Source organism: Sciurus vulgaris (assembly GCF_902686455.1).
Source record: "Sciurus vulgaris genome assembly, chromosome: X".
Classification (NCBI taxonomy): domain Eukaryota; kingdom Metazoa; phylum Chordata; class Mammalia; order Rodentia; family Sciuridae; genus Sciurus; species Sciurus vulgaris.
Window position 1 is genome coordinate 22,872,207 of NC_136471.1, and position 16,669 is coordinate 22,888,875.

General features: G+C 42.4%; 1 protein-coding gene across 4 annotated transcripts in view; it reads left to right on the top strand.

Annotated features, from left to right (window-relative positions):
- Positions 1–14,731, top strand: part of AIFM1 (apoptosis inducing factor mitochondria associated 1) — a 37,526-nt gene extending 22,795 nt beyond the window's left edge. Inside the window, exons 7-17 of one of the 4 annotated variants that reach the window (XR_013760979.1) lie at positions 1,574–1,658; positions 2,321–2,397; positions 3,617–3,725; positions 4,517–4,624; positions 4,969–5,057; positions 5,817–5,957; positions 8,496–8,638; positions 10,480–10,604; positions 12,269–12,382; positions 12,717–12,806; positions 12,995–14,731. Coding sequence is in view for 3 of the 4 variants with exons in the window: in XM_079122714.1 (XP_078978840.1) it covers positions 1,574–1,658; positions 2,321–2,397; positions 3,617–3,725; positions 4,517–4,624; positions 4,969–5,057; positions 5,817–5,957; positions 8,496–8,638; positions 10,480–10,604; positions 12,186–12,382; positions 12,717–12,788 (1,146 nt within the window). In the remaining variant the exon portion in view is untranslated. The other 3 variants (XM_079122714.1, XM_079122715.1, XM_079122716.1) reach the window with 3 other exon arrangements.
- Positions 14,732–16,669: the final 1,938 nt, after the last annotated feature.

Consider the following 16,669-nt stretch of genomic DNA (forward strand, 5'->3'; position numbering starts at 1 on the left):
AAGAATACCTATCTTGCTTACCCATGTGTCCCCAGCACTTAGCACTGCCCTTGACACATAGAAATTTCTTAATGGATGGTCTCACAACTAGTAAGTTGTGGAGCAGAGACTAGAGCCTAGTCTTTGACTCCAGAGCTCAAGCTTTGTTTTATGATACCAGGGATTGAACCCAGTGGCACTTAACCACTGAGCCACATCCCCTGCCCTTTTTATTTTTTTATTTTGAGACATGGTCTCACTAAGTTCCTTAGTGCCTCACTAAGTTGCAGAGGCTTGCCTTGAACTTGTGATCCTTCTGCCTCAGCCTTCCAAGCCACTGGAATTATAGGTATGTACCACCATGCCTAGCCAGAGCTCAAGCTCTTAACCTTGAGAAGGAGAAGGGTGTGAAGGAATGAAGGGTGTTGTAAAGAGAAAAGTTTGGATGATCTATCATTTGTCCAAATTAGTTGGAATGAAACATCCAGCCAGGTAAACAGAAAATTGGAAGCAAGTATAGAAGAGGGATGGAGAAAACTGGAAGGATAGAAAATTGTGGTCTAACAATAATATATTTAAGGTGGAATAGTGGTTTAAGAGATGACAAGAAACTGGATTTGGTACAGAGGAAAAGAATAAACCAGGTCCCAAGGTCTTTGGTGAATGAGGGAGAGTGGCGTGAGGTGGCTCATTAACACCGATTCTAGGGATATAGGTTGTTGTCCATCAGAGGAAAAATACAGGAATCTGGAAGCAGCAGCAGTGGCAACTGCTAGAAGCCTGCAAGATGCCAACACTTCTTCCTGCTCTTGTGATGTGGAGTGTGGGTGATTGAACCATTTCTCTGTATGTGATCCTTGAGGGAGAGTTGAGTTTCAGTGGAGAAAGCATTCTATTAAGATGTTGTAGGTGAAGGGGAATTGTTAACAAAGAAATAAGACTTCCAAATAGCCAAATAGAAAAGGTGGTCCCTGTTCTCCACTTCCAAAAGTCAGGTTAGAATCTTGAGGACTCACTGGCCCTATTGCTGGCCACTTAGCAACTTATGACAACTTGGAGAAACTGCATACTAGAAGCTATGGTTCTTAGTAACTACTGAGCATTTTTTTTTTTTTTTGGTACTGGGGATTGAACCCAGGGGCACTTCACCACTGAGTCACATTCCCAGCCATTTTTAATTTTTGATTTTGAGACAGGGTCTTGCTGAGTTGCTTAGTGCCTCACTAAGTTGTTAAGGGTAACCTCAAAATTGACAATCCTACTGCCTCTGCCTCCCAAGCTGCTGGGATTACAGTAGGTATGCACCACCATGCCTGACCCTAAGAAATGTTTTTTAAGGGTAACTTTAGGTCCAGAACTAATCCTTGTGGGGCCAACTAGCTAATAGGTCCAGAGTTTTGGGGGATTGGGGAGTGATGGAAATGTTCTGGAATTATATAGTGGTGATGATTGCCCAACCCTATAAATATAGTAAAAGCCACTGATTTTATATATTTTAAAATGATGAATTTTATGTTGTGTGACTATCATCTCAATAAAATGCTCTTCAAAACTAATTTCATCTCTACCTCTTCTCTGTGTATGACTGTCCTAGGTGGTTCAACTGGACGTGAGAGGCAACATGGTGAAACTTAATGATGGCTCTCAGATAACCTATGAAAAGTGCTTGATTGCAACAGGTTAGTATTTTGGAGATGTCTGTCTTCCCAACTTCAGTAGCTCATTTAAGTTTTAGATTTTGGCCTTCTCCATAGAAGGCATTTCTACTTCATGTTAAGAAAATTGGAATCTAGCATCCCTGAAGTGGATGTCTTCTCTTGATGCCAAACCTGGCTAAGTTCCAGGCATCCTAGATGGTTGGCCCTTCTATACTGACCTTGCCTTGCCTTCTGATTAAGGCCCAAAGAGGTTGCCCTTTTCCCCTCTCCCTTCTTACCACTCTGTGCCCCGAAAGTGATATAGCCTTGTGGTGTCATTGCCAGTTTTCCAATCAGAAATCAAAAGGAGACTGAAGCAGCTGCTGCAAGCAGTATAGCCTTGCAAGCTGGTGAGCATGCCGGAGAGCCTAGAAGAGGATGTGGAAGCAGAGAGTGAGGCTTTCGGGCCTGCTGTGGGCAGGGAGGGCCCCTAAAAAGACACATCTGCTCCTCAAAGGAAATTGATCAAAAAGCCTGCTGTGATGAGAGTTGAAAGAACACAAAACCATCTTATCTTTTAGTGGCTGCCATAGTACTAGCAGGGCGCACACTTATGCCACAGTCCTAAAGAAAGAACTGTATCTGGGGAGGTGTTTGGGCTAAGTCCTGCTTGTTGCACTGAAGGTTTTTCCTTTTATTTCCAGGAGGCACTCCAAGGAGTCTGTCTGCCATTGATAGGGCTGGAGCAGAAGTAAAGAGCAGAACGACACTTTTCAGAAAGGTAATTGTCTGCTTCAGTGTTTTCATTGTGTTGTTTTGAAGAGGTAATACAATCTTGTAGTCCCCAAGTGCCCACCCTGGAATTGGGAGATCTGAGTTCAGTGTATACCTCTTCTTCAGACTTGTTAGCTTGCCTTGAGCAAGTCACTTCCTCTCTGTGCCCCTCAAATCCCTCACTCAAGGGTTTTCAGGTCCTAGGAGAAAATATAGTCAGTGTTTTTATTGCTTGCTATAGTTCCTTTGTACTGCCCATCCTTAGTTGGTTTTCCCTGATGGATTTGATTCATTGGAACTCCTTATAGCCTCTTGGCATTTTTCATTGCAAGTGCTGTGTAAAGTCTTAGAGTAGAAAGATCAAGAGTACCCACATTACCAAGCATGGCAACACATGTCTATAATCCCAGCAGCTCAGGAGGCTGAGGCAGGAGTATTGCAAGTTCAAGGCCAGCCTGGGCAATTTACCAAGACCTTGTCTCAAAACTTAAAAAACAAAATTGCCAGATGTGGTGGCACATGCCTATAATTCAAGCAGCTTGGGAGGCTGAGGCAGGAGGATCACTAAGAACAAAGCCAGCTTCAACAACTTAGCAAGGTCATAAGCAACTTAGCAAGACCGTGTCTCACAATAAAGCATAAAAAAGGGTGGGGATGTAACTCAGTGCTTAAGTTACCCTGGGTTCAATCCCCGGTACCAAACAAACAACAGAAAAAAAAAAAACACAAAAGGAATGCCCAAGTAGAAGGGAAGCAGGGTGGTTTACTTTGGGATATCTGGTAAGGTTTGTGCTATCCTTTAAGTTCTTGAAAGAAGAAGGTTTGTCAGCCTCAGCGCTGTTGACACATTATACTGGATAATTGTGTATGTGTATGTGTGTGGGGGGGTCCTGTGCATTGTAGGATATTGGCAGCATCCCTGTCTATCCACTAGATGCTGGGAGTACTTCTCTCTCCTGACAACCAAAAATATCTGCAGACACTGCCAAATGTCCCCCTGGAGAAGAGAGGGCAAACCCCACCAGTTGAGAACCACTGTTACTAGAAGGCATGTTACAAAGGAGAAAGGAATTTGCATTAATAACAGGCTATAATTGAACCACTTTATACAAGGAGATTTTATGTGCAAATTACTGTTGTGAAAGATTTAGAAGAAAATATTTCCTTGGATTATTATCCTTTGCCCCTTTGGGAAATCAGTGGACTAAGCTGGTATGATCTTGCAGATTGGAGACTTCAGAGCCTTGGAGAAGATCTCCCGGGAGGTCAAGTCAATTACAATCATCGGCGGGGGTTTCCTTGGTAGTGAACTGGCCTGTGCTCTCGGCAGAAAGGGTGAGTATTGGGGAGTGACCTGGATTTTCTTTCTTTAGTTTTACATGACGTGCATCTTGGTGGACTGTCACAAATTTCAGAGATGTATTTGCAAGGAGGAATAAAACGAGTTTGATTAAAGTTTGTAGAGTGAAAAGCTAAGCACTGAGATTAGTCCCAATGAGGATGAAATGGGTGACCAAAAAGCTGTCATCTGAGCAACTTGACAGCAGTACCTCCTTTTCTTTCCTCAAGTCTCTATGCCAGGATACTTTAAAAATAAAATATCAAGGGAAGTCAGTTATTATGATGACAAGGGCAGTGCAGACTATAGAACTCTATGTATATTTGAACTGCTTCCCCTGTAAAAAGCCAAATACAGGCATATGATGGTTCCCAGTTTGACAGGTCTCTGAGATCCAGTTTGAATGTTTATTTCATGGCACCTGTTTTTCTTAATATTATTTTTCAGCTTTGTGAGCTCAGGTAACTTCTCAGGAGGGTACTTCCTGTTCAGAGGTCACAAAGCATTTGTGTAAACCTCAAGTGACTGCGGGGGTGGAAATGTACTGAGTTCTCAGTTGGTAGCTTCATCCAGGGACAGCATTTCTGGTACCTGTTGTTCTTGCATTATAAATGAACTGAAGCACCAAGGCCCTCATGCCACAGTGTCCCATAGGCAAGGGCTCTGGCCTGGTTGGCAGCTTTGCCCTGTTTCTAGTAAGAGCTACCTACTGCTCCTATACTTCCTTTCTTTCCTCTTGGGATTGGCTTTTGCCTCCTGCTATAACTAGTCCCTTTCTTCTTCCCAGCTCGAGCCTTGGGAACAGAAGTGATTCAACTCTTCCCTGAGAAAGGAAATATGGGAAAGATCCTCCCCGAATACCTCAGCAACTGGACCATGGAAAAAGTCAGACGAGGTAGAGAGACTGTTTCCATATGCTGCTGTTCCATTTCCTTTGAGAGTGGCCAAGCGGAAGTCAGCTTTTTTGAGAACTCCCTTGACATAAGGCCTATCACCTGGCAGATGCAGTGTTTCACCATTCCCCAGTCAGCCAAGTTCACCCAGGGTTCTGAATCTGGTGTACCAGATTCCCAGAAGTACTAAAAACAGACTGTTGGTAGAGGTTCTTATGACTCTCCAAGGCTGCCTGCATACTTACAATGACTGATTTGATTACAGGGGAGACCTCTAGTTGGCTCCCCACTTTTTACGAAGGTGATAGGCCTTGGACTCAGCCTTTTCTTTCATTTGCTTCTACAGAGGGGGTGAAGGTGATGCCCAATGCAATTGTGCAATCAGTTGGAGTCAGTGGTGGCAAGTTACTCATCAAGCTGAAAGATGGCAGGAAGGTAAGGAGGGGAAGACAGACAGCCAGAAAGCCTTCCAACCCTCCCCTCCCTTTTGCTCACTGATTCATTCTCTTTCTCCCTCCCTGACTTTTGTTTTGGTACTGGGGATTGAACGCAGGCACGCTTTACTACTAAGCCACATTCCCAGCCCTTTTCATTTTTTAGTTTGAGACAGGATATCTCTAAGTTGCTGTAGCTCTCACTAAATTGCTGAGACTGACCTTGAACTTGGGATCCTCCTACCTCAGCCTCAAGTTTCCCTTTCCTCATTCTAACGCCACTTGACACCACTAGTTTTTGTTTTCTTGGCAGCCACCGTTAACTGTCATTATTGTGTAGATTTAACTGTCCCTTCATTAAAACAGATGATGAAAACTGTCTGTAGCCAGTGGTAGAGAACTTGCCTAGCTTGCAGAAGGCCCTGGGTTCCCTCCCCAGCAACACACACACACACACACACAAAATGAATGATGAGAGCCAGAGTAGGCACCTGTGAACCACTTTCTGTTACCCCCTTCCTATCTGTATCATTTGAGTCCTTGCTAGGGTAGCAGATTTCCATTCAGATGATGTGTGGTATGTGTGTGTGACTGAGGTGGGTGCTTATGAAATGGAACTTAAAATCTATTTACCAGAGGTAAGTTAACCCATGACTTTTTAAAGCCTCTGTTTTTAGTGGCATGGTTGTAGCTGTTATATCAGTAGGCATAAATGGCAACTGTGGTAATTGAATTTTCTTTTTTCTTTTTTTTGCCTCAGGTAGAAACTGACCACATAGTAGCAGCTGTGGGCCTGGAGCCCAATGTTGAGTTGGCCAAAACTGGTGGCCTAGAAATAGACTCAGATTTTGGTGGCTTCCGGGTAAATGCAGAGCTACAAGCACGCTCCAACATCTGGGTGGTAAGTGTGCTATAGCATGACCAAGCACAAGTCATTGTCTCCAGTCTGTGGGCAAGTCTTCCAGGTGGTGTGCTCAAGCTCATTGACAGCTTACCAAATAGGGTTGAAGTGTTTGGAGGCCAAGGGGAGAGAATACAATCTTGTGAACTGCTTGATTTAGAAGATTGAGAAATTAAAAAAAAAAAAAAACAAAAAAAAAAAAACAGAAGATGAACTATGCCCTCATCTGCAAGTTATTAGAAGATGAGAATAATGTGTGCACCTACAGAAATAGAATTCTTCCAGTTCTACTTGTTGGCATTAACTGTGGCATAGCCCCTGACAAGCATGTGCATAACACAGATGGATCTGCTGTTCCCATAGCTCATATGTGAATCTAGGGAATGGAAGATGAAGCAATTTTCTGCACGTTCCCTGGAAAGGAAAATCACTCTGTTTTCATTTTCCTTGAGTACTATATTTAGCTGTTTTTAAAAACCTATTATGACACAAACAAGACTCTAGTGTGTATAGGAACCATGAGGTAATTTCCCCTTTACTAAATCATTACAAGTGTATTGTGTTTGATTATGGACTCTGCAACTGAGGACATGGGAGCCTTGGAAGGATTTTTTCCTTTCAAAGACTGCTTTTATTTTTTTAAAGATGAAATGTACTGGATTTTACCAGGGGTGGTGGCATACACCTAAGCTCCCAGCAACTTGGGAATCTGAGGGAGGAGGATTGCAAGTTTGAGACCAGCCTCAACAACTCAGCAAGACCCTGCCTCAAAATTGCAAAAACCAAAAATAAATAATGCTGGGGAGCCAGGCACGGTGGCAGAGGCCTATAATCCCAGCAATTTGGAAGGCTGAGATAGAAGGATCATGAGTTCAAGGCCAGCCTCAGCAACTTAAGCCCTAAACAACTGAGCAAGACCCTGCCTCAAGATCAAAATTTTTCAAAAGGACTGGGGATGTAGCTCAGTGATAAAGTGCTCCTGGGTTCAATCTTCAGTACCAAAAAAATGGGGGGGTGCTGAGAATGCAACTCAGAGGTAAAGTGCCCCAGGGTTCAATCCCCAGAACTGCAAAAAATGTACTGGATTTTTAAAAATATTTTTAGTTGTAAATGGACACAATACCTTTATTTTATTTATTTATTTTTATGTGGTGCTGAGGATTGAACCTAGTGCCTCACACATGCTAGGCAAGTGCTCTCCCACTGAGCCCCAGCCCCTGGGATATTTTTTAACTGGTAATAGAAGTGATATGTGCTCAGTGTAGAAGACACAGACAAGAAGAAAGGAGAACAATCACCTGCAGCAACCATGAATGTTTTAGTGCATTTCCTTCCCTTTGTTTCCTTGCACTTAAGTTTTTTCTTTGTTTTACACAGTCATGATGAGTGTACTATATATAAAATTTGTATTCTGCTGGTTTTTTACTTAACATCATAAATGTAAGCATTTTCCATGTTGCTTCAGACTCTGTAAACACTTTAATGACTATGTAATATTCCATTAAGTGGATTTCATAGTTTACTTTGCCATTGCTCACTTGTTGGATTTTTAGGTTGCTTTGGGGAAGGCTAAATAGCCATAAAGATGAGCAAGGGTTAGAGAGTGCAAATACCACATCCTGCATGAAGCTGGCCCTGTTCACCCCCAGCTGGGGGTTCCCTTCCTCTGGCTGAAACACTTAGCTCCTCGAGTCTCTACCTGTTGTAGGAAACTTCACTTGTTTACATTGCCCTGTAGTTATGAATAGTACTCCATCTTCCTGTACTAGGGTATACACTCCTCATAGGCAAAGTCCATGTCAGTTTCATCTCAGCAACCCAGACAGCATAATGCTTTTGTACATAATAAGCACTCCATAAATATTTGTTGAATGAACGAATGAATACTAAATGATGAAAAATCCTTATCTTAGAAAGTATTTCTTAATAAGAGGCAGTCACATCTAAAACCTGGTTTCCACATATAGAAAAGAATATTCTGCAAATCATGGTTATTAAAGAGCCTGTCTGCTAAAGACAGAATGAGGGAAAAAAAAAAAAACCAGATATACATAAACTGAAGCAAAGGAGATTTAGGTTAGCTTTGTGAATGCATAGAGTAGGTCTTCTTTTAAAAAAATAGAATCTTGCTGGGCATGGTTACCTGTAATCCTAGTAACTTGGGAGGCTGAGGCAGTAGGGTTTGAGGCCAGCCTGGGCAATTTAGCAAGACCCTTTCTCAAAATGAAAAAAGAAAGGGGCTGGGAGTATAGCTCAGTAGGAGAGCGCCCCCTGGGTTCAATCCCTAGTACTACGGTGAATAAATGAATGAATGAATGGGGATATAGCTCAGGGGTAGAGTGCCCCTGGGTTTAATCATTAATACTGGGGGGAAATGAAATCTCAACTATTTTTAATAATTTAGGTATGATTCTAACCTTAAGATGTAAAACATGAATTAGTTAATTTCGCAAAGGTTCTACAAGCCCCTGAAGTTTATTCTACCTTTAATTTGATTTTTTAAAGATCACCTGTCCATGTTATATATTTTTTCCAAAGGCAGGAGATGCTGCATGCTTCTATGATATAAAGTTGGGTAGGAGGCGAGTAGAACACCATGATCATGCTGTTGTGAGTGGAAGATTGGCTGGAGAAAATATGACTGGAGCTGCTAAGCCATACTGGCATCAATCAATGTTCTGGTAATAGTTCTGTGCCTTGGGAACTCCCTTGCTTAGAACTCGGTATTAATAAGGTCATAACACAAAGTTATGGTTTAGTTTCCTTGTGGACCAGTTAGCTTCATATGGATGGGTGGAAGGTCCATCTCATGCTCATACATCCTATTCCCAAGTAGCCATCTGGTAAAAGTATCCTGTTTGGCATAGATTAGATGAGGTGAATGGATGGAGATAGCACCAGCACTTCTGGCAAGAGTGCAGAATTTGAATTATAGTTGGTGATACAAAAGTGCAGTATTAGGAATAGACAACAGTATATTTTGGTTTATTCTTTACTGGAACCCTAATCAGCCCAGTACAAAGGGAGAAAAAAAGAGCCCACTTATATGTAACCCTTAAAATCAGCAATTCAAAATCAGGCAGATAGGACAGTTCTTTGGATAAAGGTTAGCACTGGACAGTCCTGAATCCCAAAGCTGGCCTTTTAAATACACTTTCATCTTATTGCTTTAAAAGATGGAATACATAAAAAAAAAAACTTCAAGGTTTCAGAAGCCTCTAAGTGGTTGCTATTGGGGATATGCTTAGCTGATGGAAGCACATTTTGGGACAGTCACAGACAGTTTTATGAGTGAGCAGCAAAAAAATAACAAATGAATTTCAGGGTCAACACATATAAGATAGTGCAGTCAAGAAAAATACAGTTATCAGTTAGGGCTTAGGAACAGATTCCAAGGAGGCATTGGAGACTCTTACCTGAACATACTAGTCCAATGAGCTCCTGTGGCCAAGAAGATAAAATGTAGAGCTACAGAAACAAAACAGAATATCCTACATTATCACTCGAAACCATGGTGACAATGTGTCTATTCCTCAAATATTCTGAGAAGTTCCTAGCATATTAAGAAAGGTGTGATGATGATAGGAAAAGTTTTGAAGAAGAACAATTAAAATAAAATGGCCAAGTGGATAAACAGGGCCTCTATAGAAAGTATTCTAATCTCTGAAAATGAAGGTGAAGGGTAAATATAATACCTAATGAAACCATAAAATATCTCAAATTCTAAGTTCCACAAAAATGGAATACTCTTCTAAGCTTCCAAAAGGCATTTTTACCAGGCACAGTGGCATGCACGTCTAATCTCTGACTCAGGAGGCTGAGGTAGAAAGATCACAAGTTTGAGACCAGCCTCAGCTATATAGTGAGGCCCTAAGCAACTCAGCAAGACCCTGTCTCAAAAAATAAAATGGACTGAGAATGTTGCTCAGTGGTTAAGCACCTCTGGGTTCAATCCCTGGTATCAAAACAAACAAAAACAGAAAATTTTAGGCCAGGTGCCATGGTGCAGCCTGCAATCCCAGTGACTCGTGAGGCTGAGGCAGGAGGATCACAAGTTTGAGGCTATCCTCAATAGCTTAGTAAGACCCTGTTTCTAAAAGGGCCAGGGATATAGCTCAGAGGTAGAAAGCCCCTGGGTTCAATCCCAGGAATGAAAAAACAAACAAAAAAGGCAATTTTAGGATAAGTTAAAGGAAGGGAGTGAATAGCAAAAATGGGGAACCCATCCCTCCCCAAATGTGGCACAAGTTGAAAGCATAAATAAATTTCAGAAAGATCATCGTTTGGATATGTGATATGTATAGCAGCTTCTTAAGGAAAAATAAAGACTGTTTGGGATAATCCTGCTTTTTCATGTTGTCCCTAGATGTCCTAGTGGCAGCAGATCAGTTTGGCATTTCTCTTACTGTTACACATCCTAAGTTCTTTTCGCCATGAGAGTGCAGCATTGTGGAATATATGTGCTGTCATATCATTCCTTACAGTCCCTTGACAGAACACCCTCTTCTGTATCCTTCCATAGGAGTGATTTGGGCCCCGATGTTGGCTATGAAGCTATTGGTCTTGTGGACAGTAGTTTACCCACAGTTGGTGTTTTTGCAAAAGCAACTGCACAAGATAACCCAAAATCTGCCACCGAGCAGTCAGGTAAGAAAACGCAGCCCCTTCTCTTAGAAGAATATTCATAAACAGTGGCCTGAGTTTTCCTGAACAAGGGGATTCTGTATTGGCCAGAGGGAACTGGCAGCAAAATTTCTCTTCATGTTGTGCTTTAAAAGAAACCAAACCCAAAGTCCTTACTCTTCAGTGGTCTAGAGTCTGGCAAAATCAGGTATCCTAGTCAAAGTATAGACTCAAATATTGTATCAGTCCTAGACAGTGGCTAGCAACTAACTCAGCACCTCTGTTGTTTGGTTTGTCTTGAGGTGATGAAAAGACCTCAATGATGAAGTAAACCTGAACTTTTTAGGTTTGGGATTTTTTTTTCCCTTTTTTTTTTAAATTTTTTCTTCACACTAGTCTCAAGAACTAGGCCTGAGAACCCTAACTTAGGACTTTCTGTCTCTCGTGGGCCCTAGGCAATGAGGCACTGGGCTGAGTAGTTCTTGAACTACTTCCAGTTCCAGTTGTCAGATCTGAATGCCAGGTTTGCTTCAGGCAGGAGCACCGCTCTTGGAATGGACTTCCCTCCTACACAGGTCTCATTCATTAACTCCTCAGCATTGTTCCGTGACCTTGGCTCTGTGTCTTTTTGCCAGAGGTGTTTCAAGGGCGAGTTGCTTTTTAAGAAGGAGAAAGTAAGACGTTTTATGGATCTGTAGGCCCTCTTCCTGAGTAATTCAAGTGTATTCCATATTCCTTAATTCTATTCTCTCCTGATGAGTGGATCCAAAAGAGAGGACCAGATACTTATCAACTCTAGGTCACAGCTCTGTCCATTGGGCAGTATTACCTGAAGCCTCGTGCTTCTCAGAAGACAAAGTGGCTGCTTCCTGTGCTCTGATTCCCTTTTGTCCCCATAATTCCACTGTGCTTTTCCACATGGAAGTACCTTCTGCTTTGGCTAATGTGTTCCTCTAGCAGCTCTTTTCAGTAGAACTTTCTGCTGTGCTGGCAGTGTTCCATCTCTGCTTTGTGCAGGACATTAGCCACTAGCCACGTGTGGCTGTTGAGTACTTGAAATACAGCAAGTAGGGATTTGTATAGCTCAGTGGTAATATACTTACCTAGCTTGTGCAAGGCCCTAGGTTCCATCCCAGGTACCACAAAAATTGGTTTAAAGAAGAACTGTGGCATATGCAAACAAGGAACAGAGTTCTGCATTTTATTCAATTTGACACAATTTTCATATAAATAGGTGCATGTGGCTAGTGGCTACTAAACTGAACCATGCAGCTCTAGAATATTTCTCACAGAACAAGAGCAAGTCTTCTGCATTCTGAAGGAATCCAGATACCAGGAAATACCCATAGCATAAATTTAAAATGAGATAGTGAAGGAAGTTCAGGGTCAGACTGACCAGTATCTGGGAGCTGGCAAGGAAGAACTTCCCTTGGCTTTGCCAATAGACTGAAGAAGGCCAGAGTGCACTGAGGGGCATAGAAAAGCAAATCATCTGAAAACAGCTTGAAGCAAGTCTCGAAAGACAGTTGCCTTCTAGAATTTTCCAAGCTCATAATAACTGAATTTTGGATTTATTTGTATGTGCGTTTGGGGGATTGTCCACAGGGACCGGTATCCGCTCAGAGAGTGAAACAGAGGCAGAGGCATCTGAAATTGCTGTTCCTCCCACCACCCCTGCGGTCCCACAGGCCCCTGTCCAAGGAGAAGACTATGGCAAAGGTGTTATCTTCTATCTCAGGGACAAAGTGGTAGTGGGGATTGTGCTGTGGAACATCTTTAACCGAATGCCAATAGCAAGGAAGGTAGGTGTCTATCAGAACTCTTAGAGGAAGGTGGGAAGTTTGGGTTGAAAAACTCTGACTTCATCCAGTGCCCTGAGATGCATTGTCTACCCAGTTCACATTGTGCCTAAGCAGAACAAAGGTATAGTTTTGGCTCAGGAACATTTCTTTTTTACTTGGGACTTGGCGGGGTGGCCTGGGAGTTAGTAAGCTGTTCACTTGGGGTTAGCAGACAGCTGTTCCCACAACTCCTGCCCAGTGTGCGCTGGGGCCTGGCCCAGACAGCCCTATTGTGTGGGCCAGACCTGGGTGCACATGGAGTGAGTTAGAGACCTATTGTTACTCTCTTCCTCAGATCATTAAGGATGGTGAGCAGCATGAAGATCTCAATGAAGTAGCCAAACTCTTCAATATTCACGAAGATTGAAGGGCCACAGTGGACTAGGCAAGAACTTCTCAGTCCCTAACACTGGGTTGGATGGGCAAAGGAACATTTTTTATTCAGCATACTGTGTGTATGAGTGCAAATGATCGAGTTCTTTGTGAATATTTTCAACCACGTAGGCAAATTCTTAATGTTCATAACATGAAATAAAATCTGATTCTTCTAAATTAAATTTTGTTCTTTTAAAGGGGGCAGGTTGGTGAGGAAGAAAAGCTGTGCCTATCAGACAGCAAGCAAATTGGAGCTACTATCAAGTACATGATTTTTCTGTGCCATGTATTCCCCATTCCACACTCTAAATCCTATCATTCCCTAAACTTCTCTTCCTCCTCCTTCCAGATCCCTCTGTCTACAGCATTTGACCCTGGCCTTTCCTCTAGGAAAATTTGCTATCTCAATGAAGACTTTCCTGACCCTTCCATGCCTGATCCTTGTTTTTGTGTCTTACACGCTAGCCCATGGCTTCCTAGAACAGGAACCATGTGTGGCATTACGATCTTGCTCAGTTATATCTTCAGAACATGGCACAGACTGTGGCTCATAGTAGGTGCTTAATAAATCATTGTTGAATGAGTGAACAAATAGACTCAGCTTTACCTGGAATAATTCCTGTTCCAGAACTTAACTGCTCATACAGTGGGAAGAACGGAGAGAAAGAAGGGTTCATAAACCAGGTGCTTCAAGACTAAACTTAGAGACGGACTCCTTAGAGCTCATGATCTCTTGACATGTCCACCTGCTGTTCCCCAAACTAGAGACCCACCCTTCTCAATAACTTTTCTCTAGAATATATAAATGATCAGGGAATACAAATCAAAGTTTCATAAGTCAACTCATTTTTGGCATTTTAAATTACTTTTTTTTCTGTTTTTTGTATTGAGGATTAAACCCAGGGGTGCTTTACCACTGAGCTACATCCCTAGTTCTTTTTATTTTTTATTTTGAGTCAAGGTCTCACTAAGTTGCTGCAGGCTTCACTAAATTGCTGAAGCTGTCCTTGAACTTACAATCCTCATGTCTCAGTCTCCTGAACCTCTGGGATTACAGGCATGGGCCACCATAGCTGACTTAAATTACTTAACCTTCAAAAATCAAATCTGGGTAGGGTGCAGAGCTCAGTGGTACAGCACATGCTTAGTGTGCACATGGCCCTGGGTTCCATCCCCAGCATGAAAAAACCTAAAATTTTGAAAATGAAAGTCAACTCTTATTTCAATTGATATTAAACGTTTACTACTTGGAAGAGTCTTATGAATCTTTCTGTAAAGAAAAAATTATTACTGGCCTGAAATTTTTTTAAATACTAGCTTTAGAGCATTACAGCTACAACCAAATCCCTTCTCAACACTAAGAAAACAGACCAGAATTCCATTGTAAGAATAGGCTACACTAAAACAGGTTCTTATTATGGTGGACACAAGTCAAGTTGAATATGATCTGATGTATAATGTACCCAAACTGCTACACAGAAAACTCTTCTAGCATCCTGTGGCAAAGGAATTATTATCAACAATAATTACTGCTTACAAATTTAGGGGTAAGAAGATCATTAAGAAAAGATCAAATTGTCATCTGTCTTGTTTCAGTGGTCATTACACTTCAGGCTAATTCTTTGAGTTATCTTTGTGTGGTATGTCATTGTAATTCAGTTAATTCAAATGATCTTTTCATCTACTCAGTGTTCATTGCCTACTGTGAGACAAGGAAGATGCCATGATTGGAAGATGGATAAAATGTGGCCACTGCTGGACATAGTGGCACATACGTATAATCCCAGCTACTCAGGAGGCTGAGGCAGGAGGATCTTAAGTTCAAGGCCAACCTCAGCAACTTAGTGAGACCCTATCTCAAAATAAAAAAAATAATAAGAAAAGGGCTTTAGTTGTAAAGCCCCCTGGGTTCAATCCCTGGTGCAAAAAAGGAAATATGGCCACTACTTTTAGCAAACTCCTGATGTCCATGAGTAATGCAGAAGTACAATAGGAGATGTGTCCATAGAAAGACAAAGTACTATGGACATGCCAAGAATAGAGAGATCAATAAAAACATCCTTAGCCAACCACTGCTGCTAAGTCACTTACTAAAGTGCTGTTTGGTCCATGTCTCCTCCCTGTTAAGAATGTACAGTGACTTCCTGTCACCAACACATCAAATCTAAAGTCTCTGATAGCATACACCATGATCTCAGCCCACCCTGTGTGTCCAGCCACCTTTCCTGTGACTTTTATGCACACATATTCACATCTGGAATGCAATTTTTCTTCCCTTTTATTTATCAAAATCATGCTGGTCTTTCAAGGCCCAAACAAAGTCTTGCCTTGGTGGTATGGTAGCAGTTGGATTAGTGTCCATACATGATTTCTCTGCTGTCTGAAAGTCTTCTAAAATTTAAATTTGCTCTTATAACTGATACATAAAACAAAAGTTGGGGCTGGAGATGTATGTAGCTCAGTGGTAGAGCACTTGCCTAGCATGTGCAAGGCCCCAGTTTCAATCCCCAGCACCAAAATAAATAAATAAACGAAAAATTGTACTACTTCAGGAGTTACCATTGTGATGTTTTGATATGTGTATACGTTGTGTAGTGTTAAGATCAGGGATCCTTGATGATGCTGGAAATGGAATCCAGGACCTCAGTATGCTAAGCGTGGGCTATTCTACCATTAAGCTTCACCTACAGCCCACGTCTGTTGTTCTTTAAGTCATTCTAAAGGAATCGTAAGCTGTTCTAGAACAGGGAGTTTTTATTTCCTCAGGATGGGAACCAATGGCATACCCACAAAACCCTGACAAAGTGCTGAACAGTCCTTGATTGGTTGGTTGAATGAGGCTAGATAACAGGGTTGACTGTAGAAAACAAGCCTGTCTTGTAGCCTCTGATCTCTGTAATTCAGGTTGTTTATGGGAGAACATTCAGATCCCCATCGTGTCACCCCCTGCCACAACTTGCCACTTAACCCAGGATACATTTAATTTGCATAGGCCACCAAAGATCACAGGGTCTGAATTCTGACTCCACAGACTAGCAGTGCCAATTGAGGTTTGGCCCTTGATAGCGGCTCTGTGATTAGCTAGGCCACACCACAGTGCAGGACAGGGCTAGTCACACCCTGGGAAGAAAAGTTGGGGTTTCGCCAAAATACCAAAGCATTTTGAGCTCATCCTCTTGATTTCAACCCTTCTTTCCTTCGCCTTTTTACAAATGATCTCAGATGGTGCCTTGGCACCACTTAGTGATGGTAGCAGCCTTTCCCTGTCCACCAATAAGGGCCAGCAAGAGATGTCCTAATATTTTAAAGCTGAAGAGGTAGAACTGAGGGAAGGAAGTTTGTGTGATTGGAAAGGGGTCAGATTAAGCCTCTGAGTGAAGGATGAGGTCAACGTACGTGATTTTTTTGTTCTAATCAACAAGACCTGTTGTGGAGACAAGAGGCTTAAAACAGAAAGGGATGGGGGTGGGAATGCACAGTGACCTACTACAGGCTGCTTCCTTGAAGGAAAACCAGCAGCTCCTCTAGAGACCCATTTATACAAAGGAACTCTCCCCTCCCTTCTACTACTACCCCTTCCCTTCCCACTCCTCTCAAATTTGGCTGCTGCAATATCCCTTCTGTCCCTCCTTCCCTGACTCCACCTAATACAGGGTAGGTACCCTTGCTGCCCTAGAGATTGTTGGGACTAAATTCCAGTGCCTTGCTCTCTGGGCAAAGGGGAAGTCCTGCTGGGCCCAGAGAGAAGTAGGACTGCCTCTGGCTTCTTTCCCATCTTATCAGGGAATTTCTGGCGGGCACAGACACACGTACACAAAACCACACACATACACGCAGCCCAAGCCAGTGATGACGTCCCCCTGCCTGGCTGGT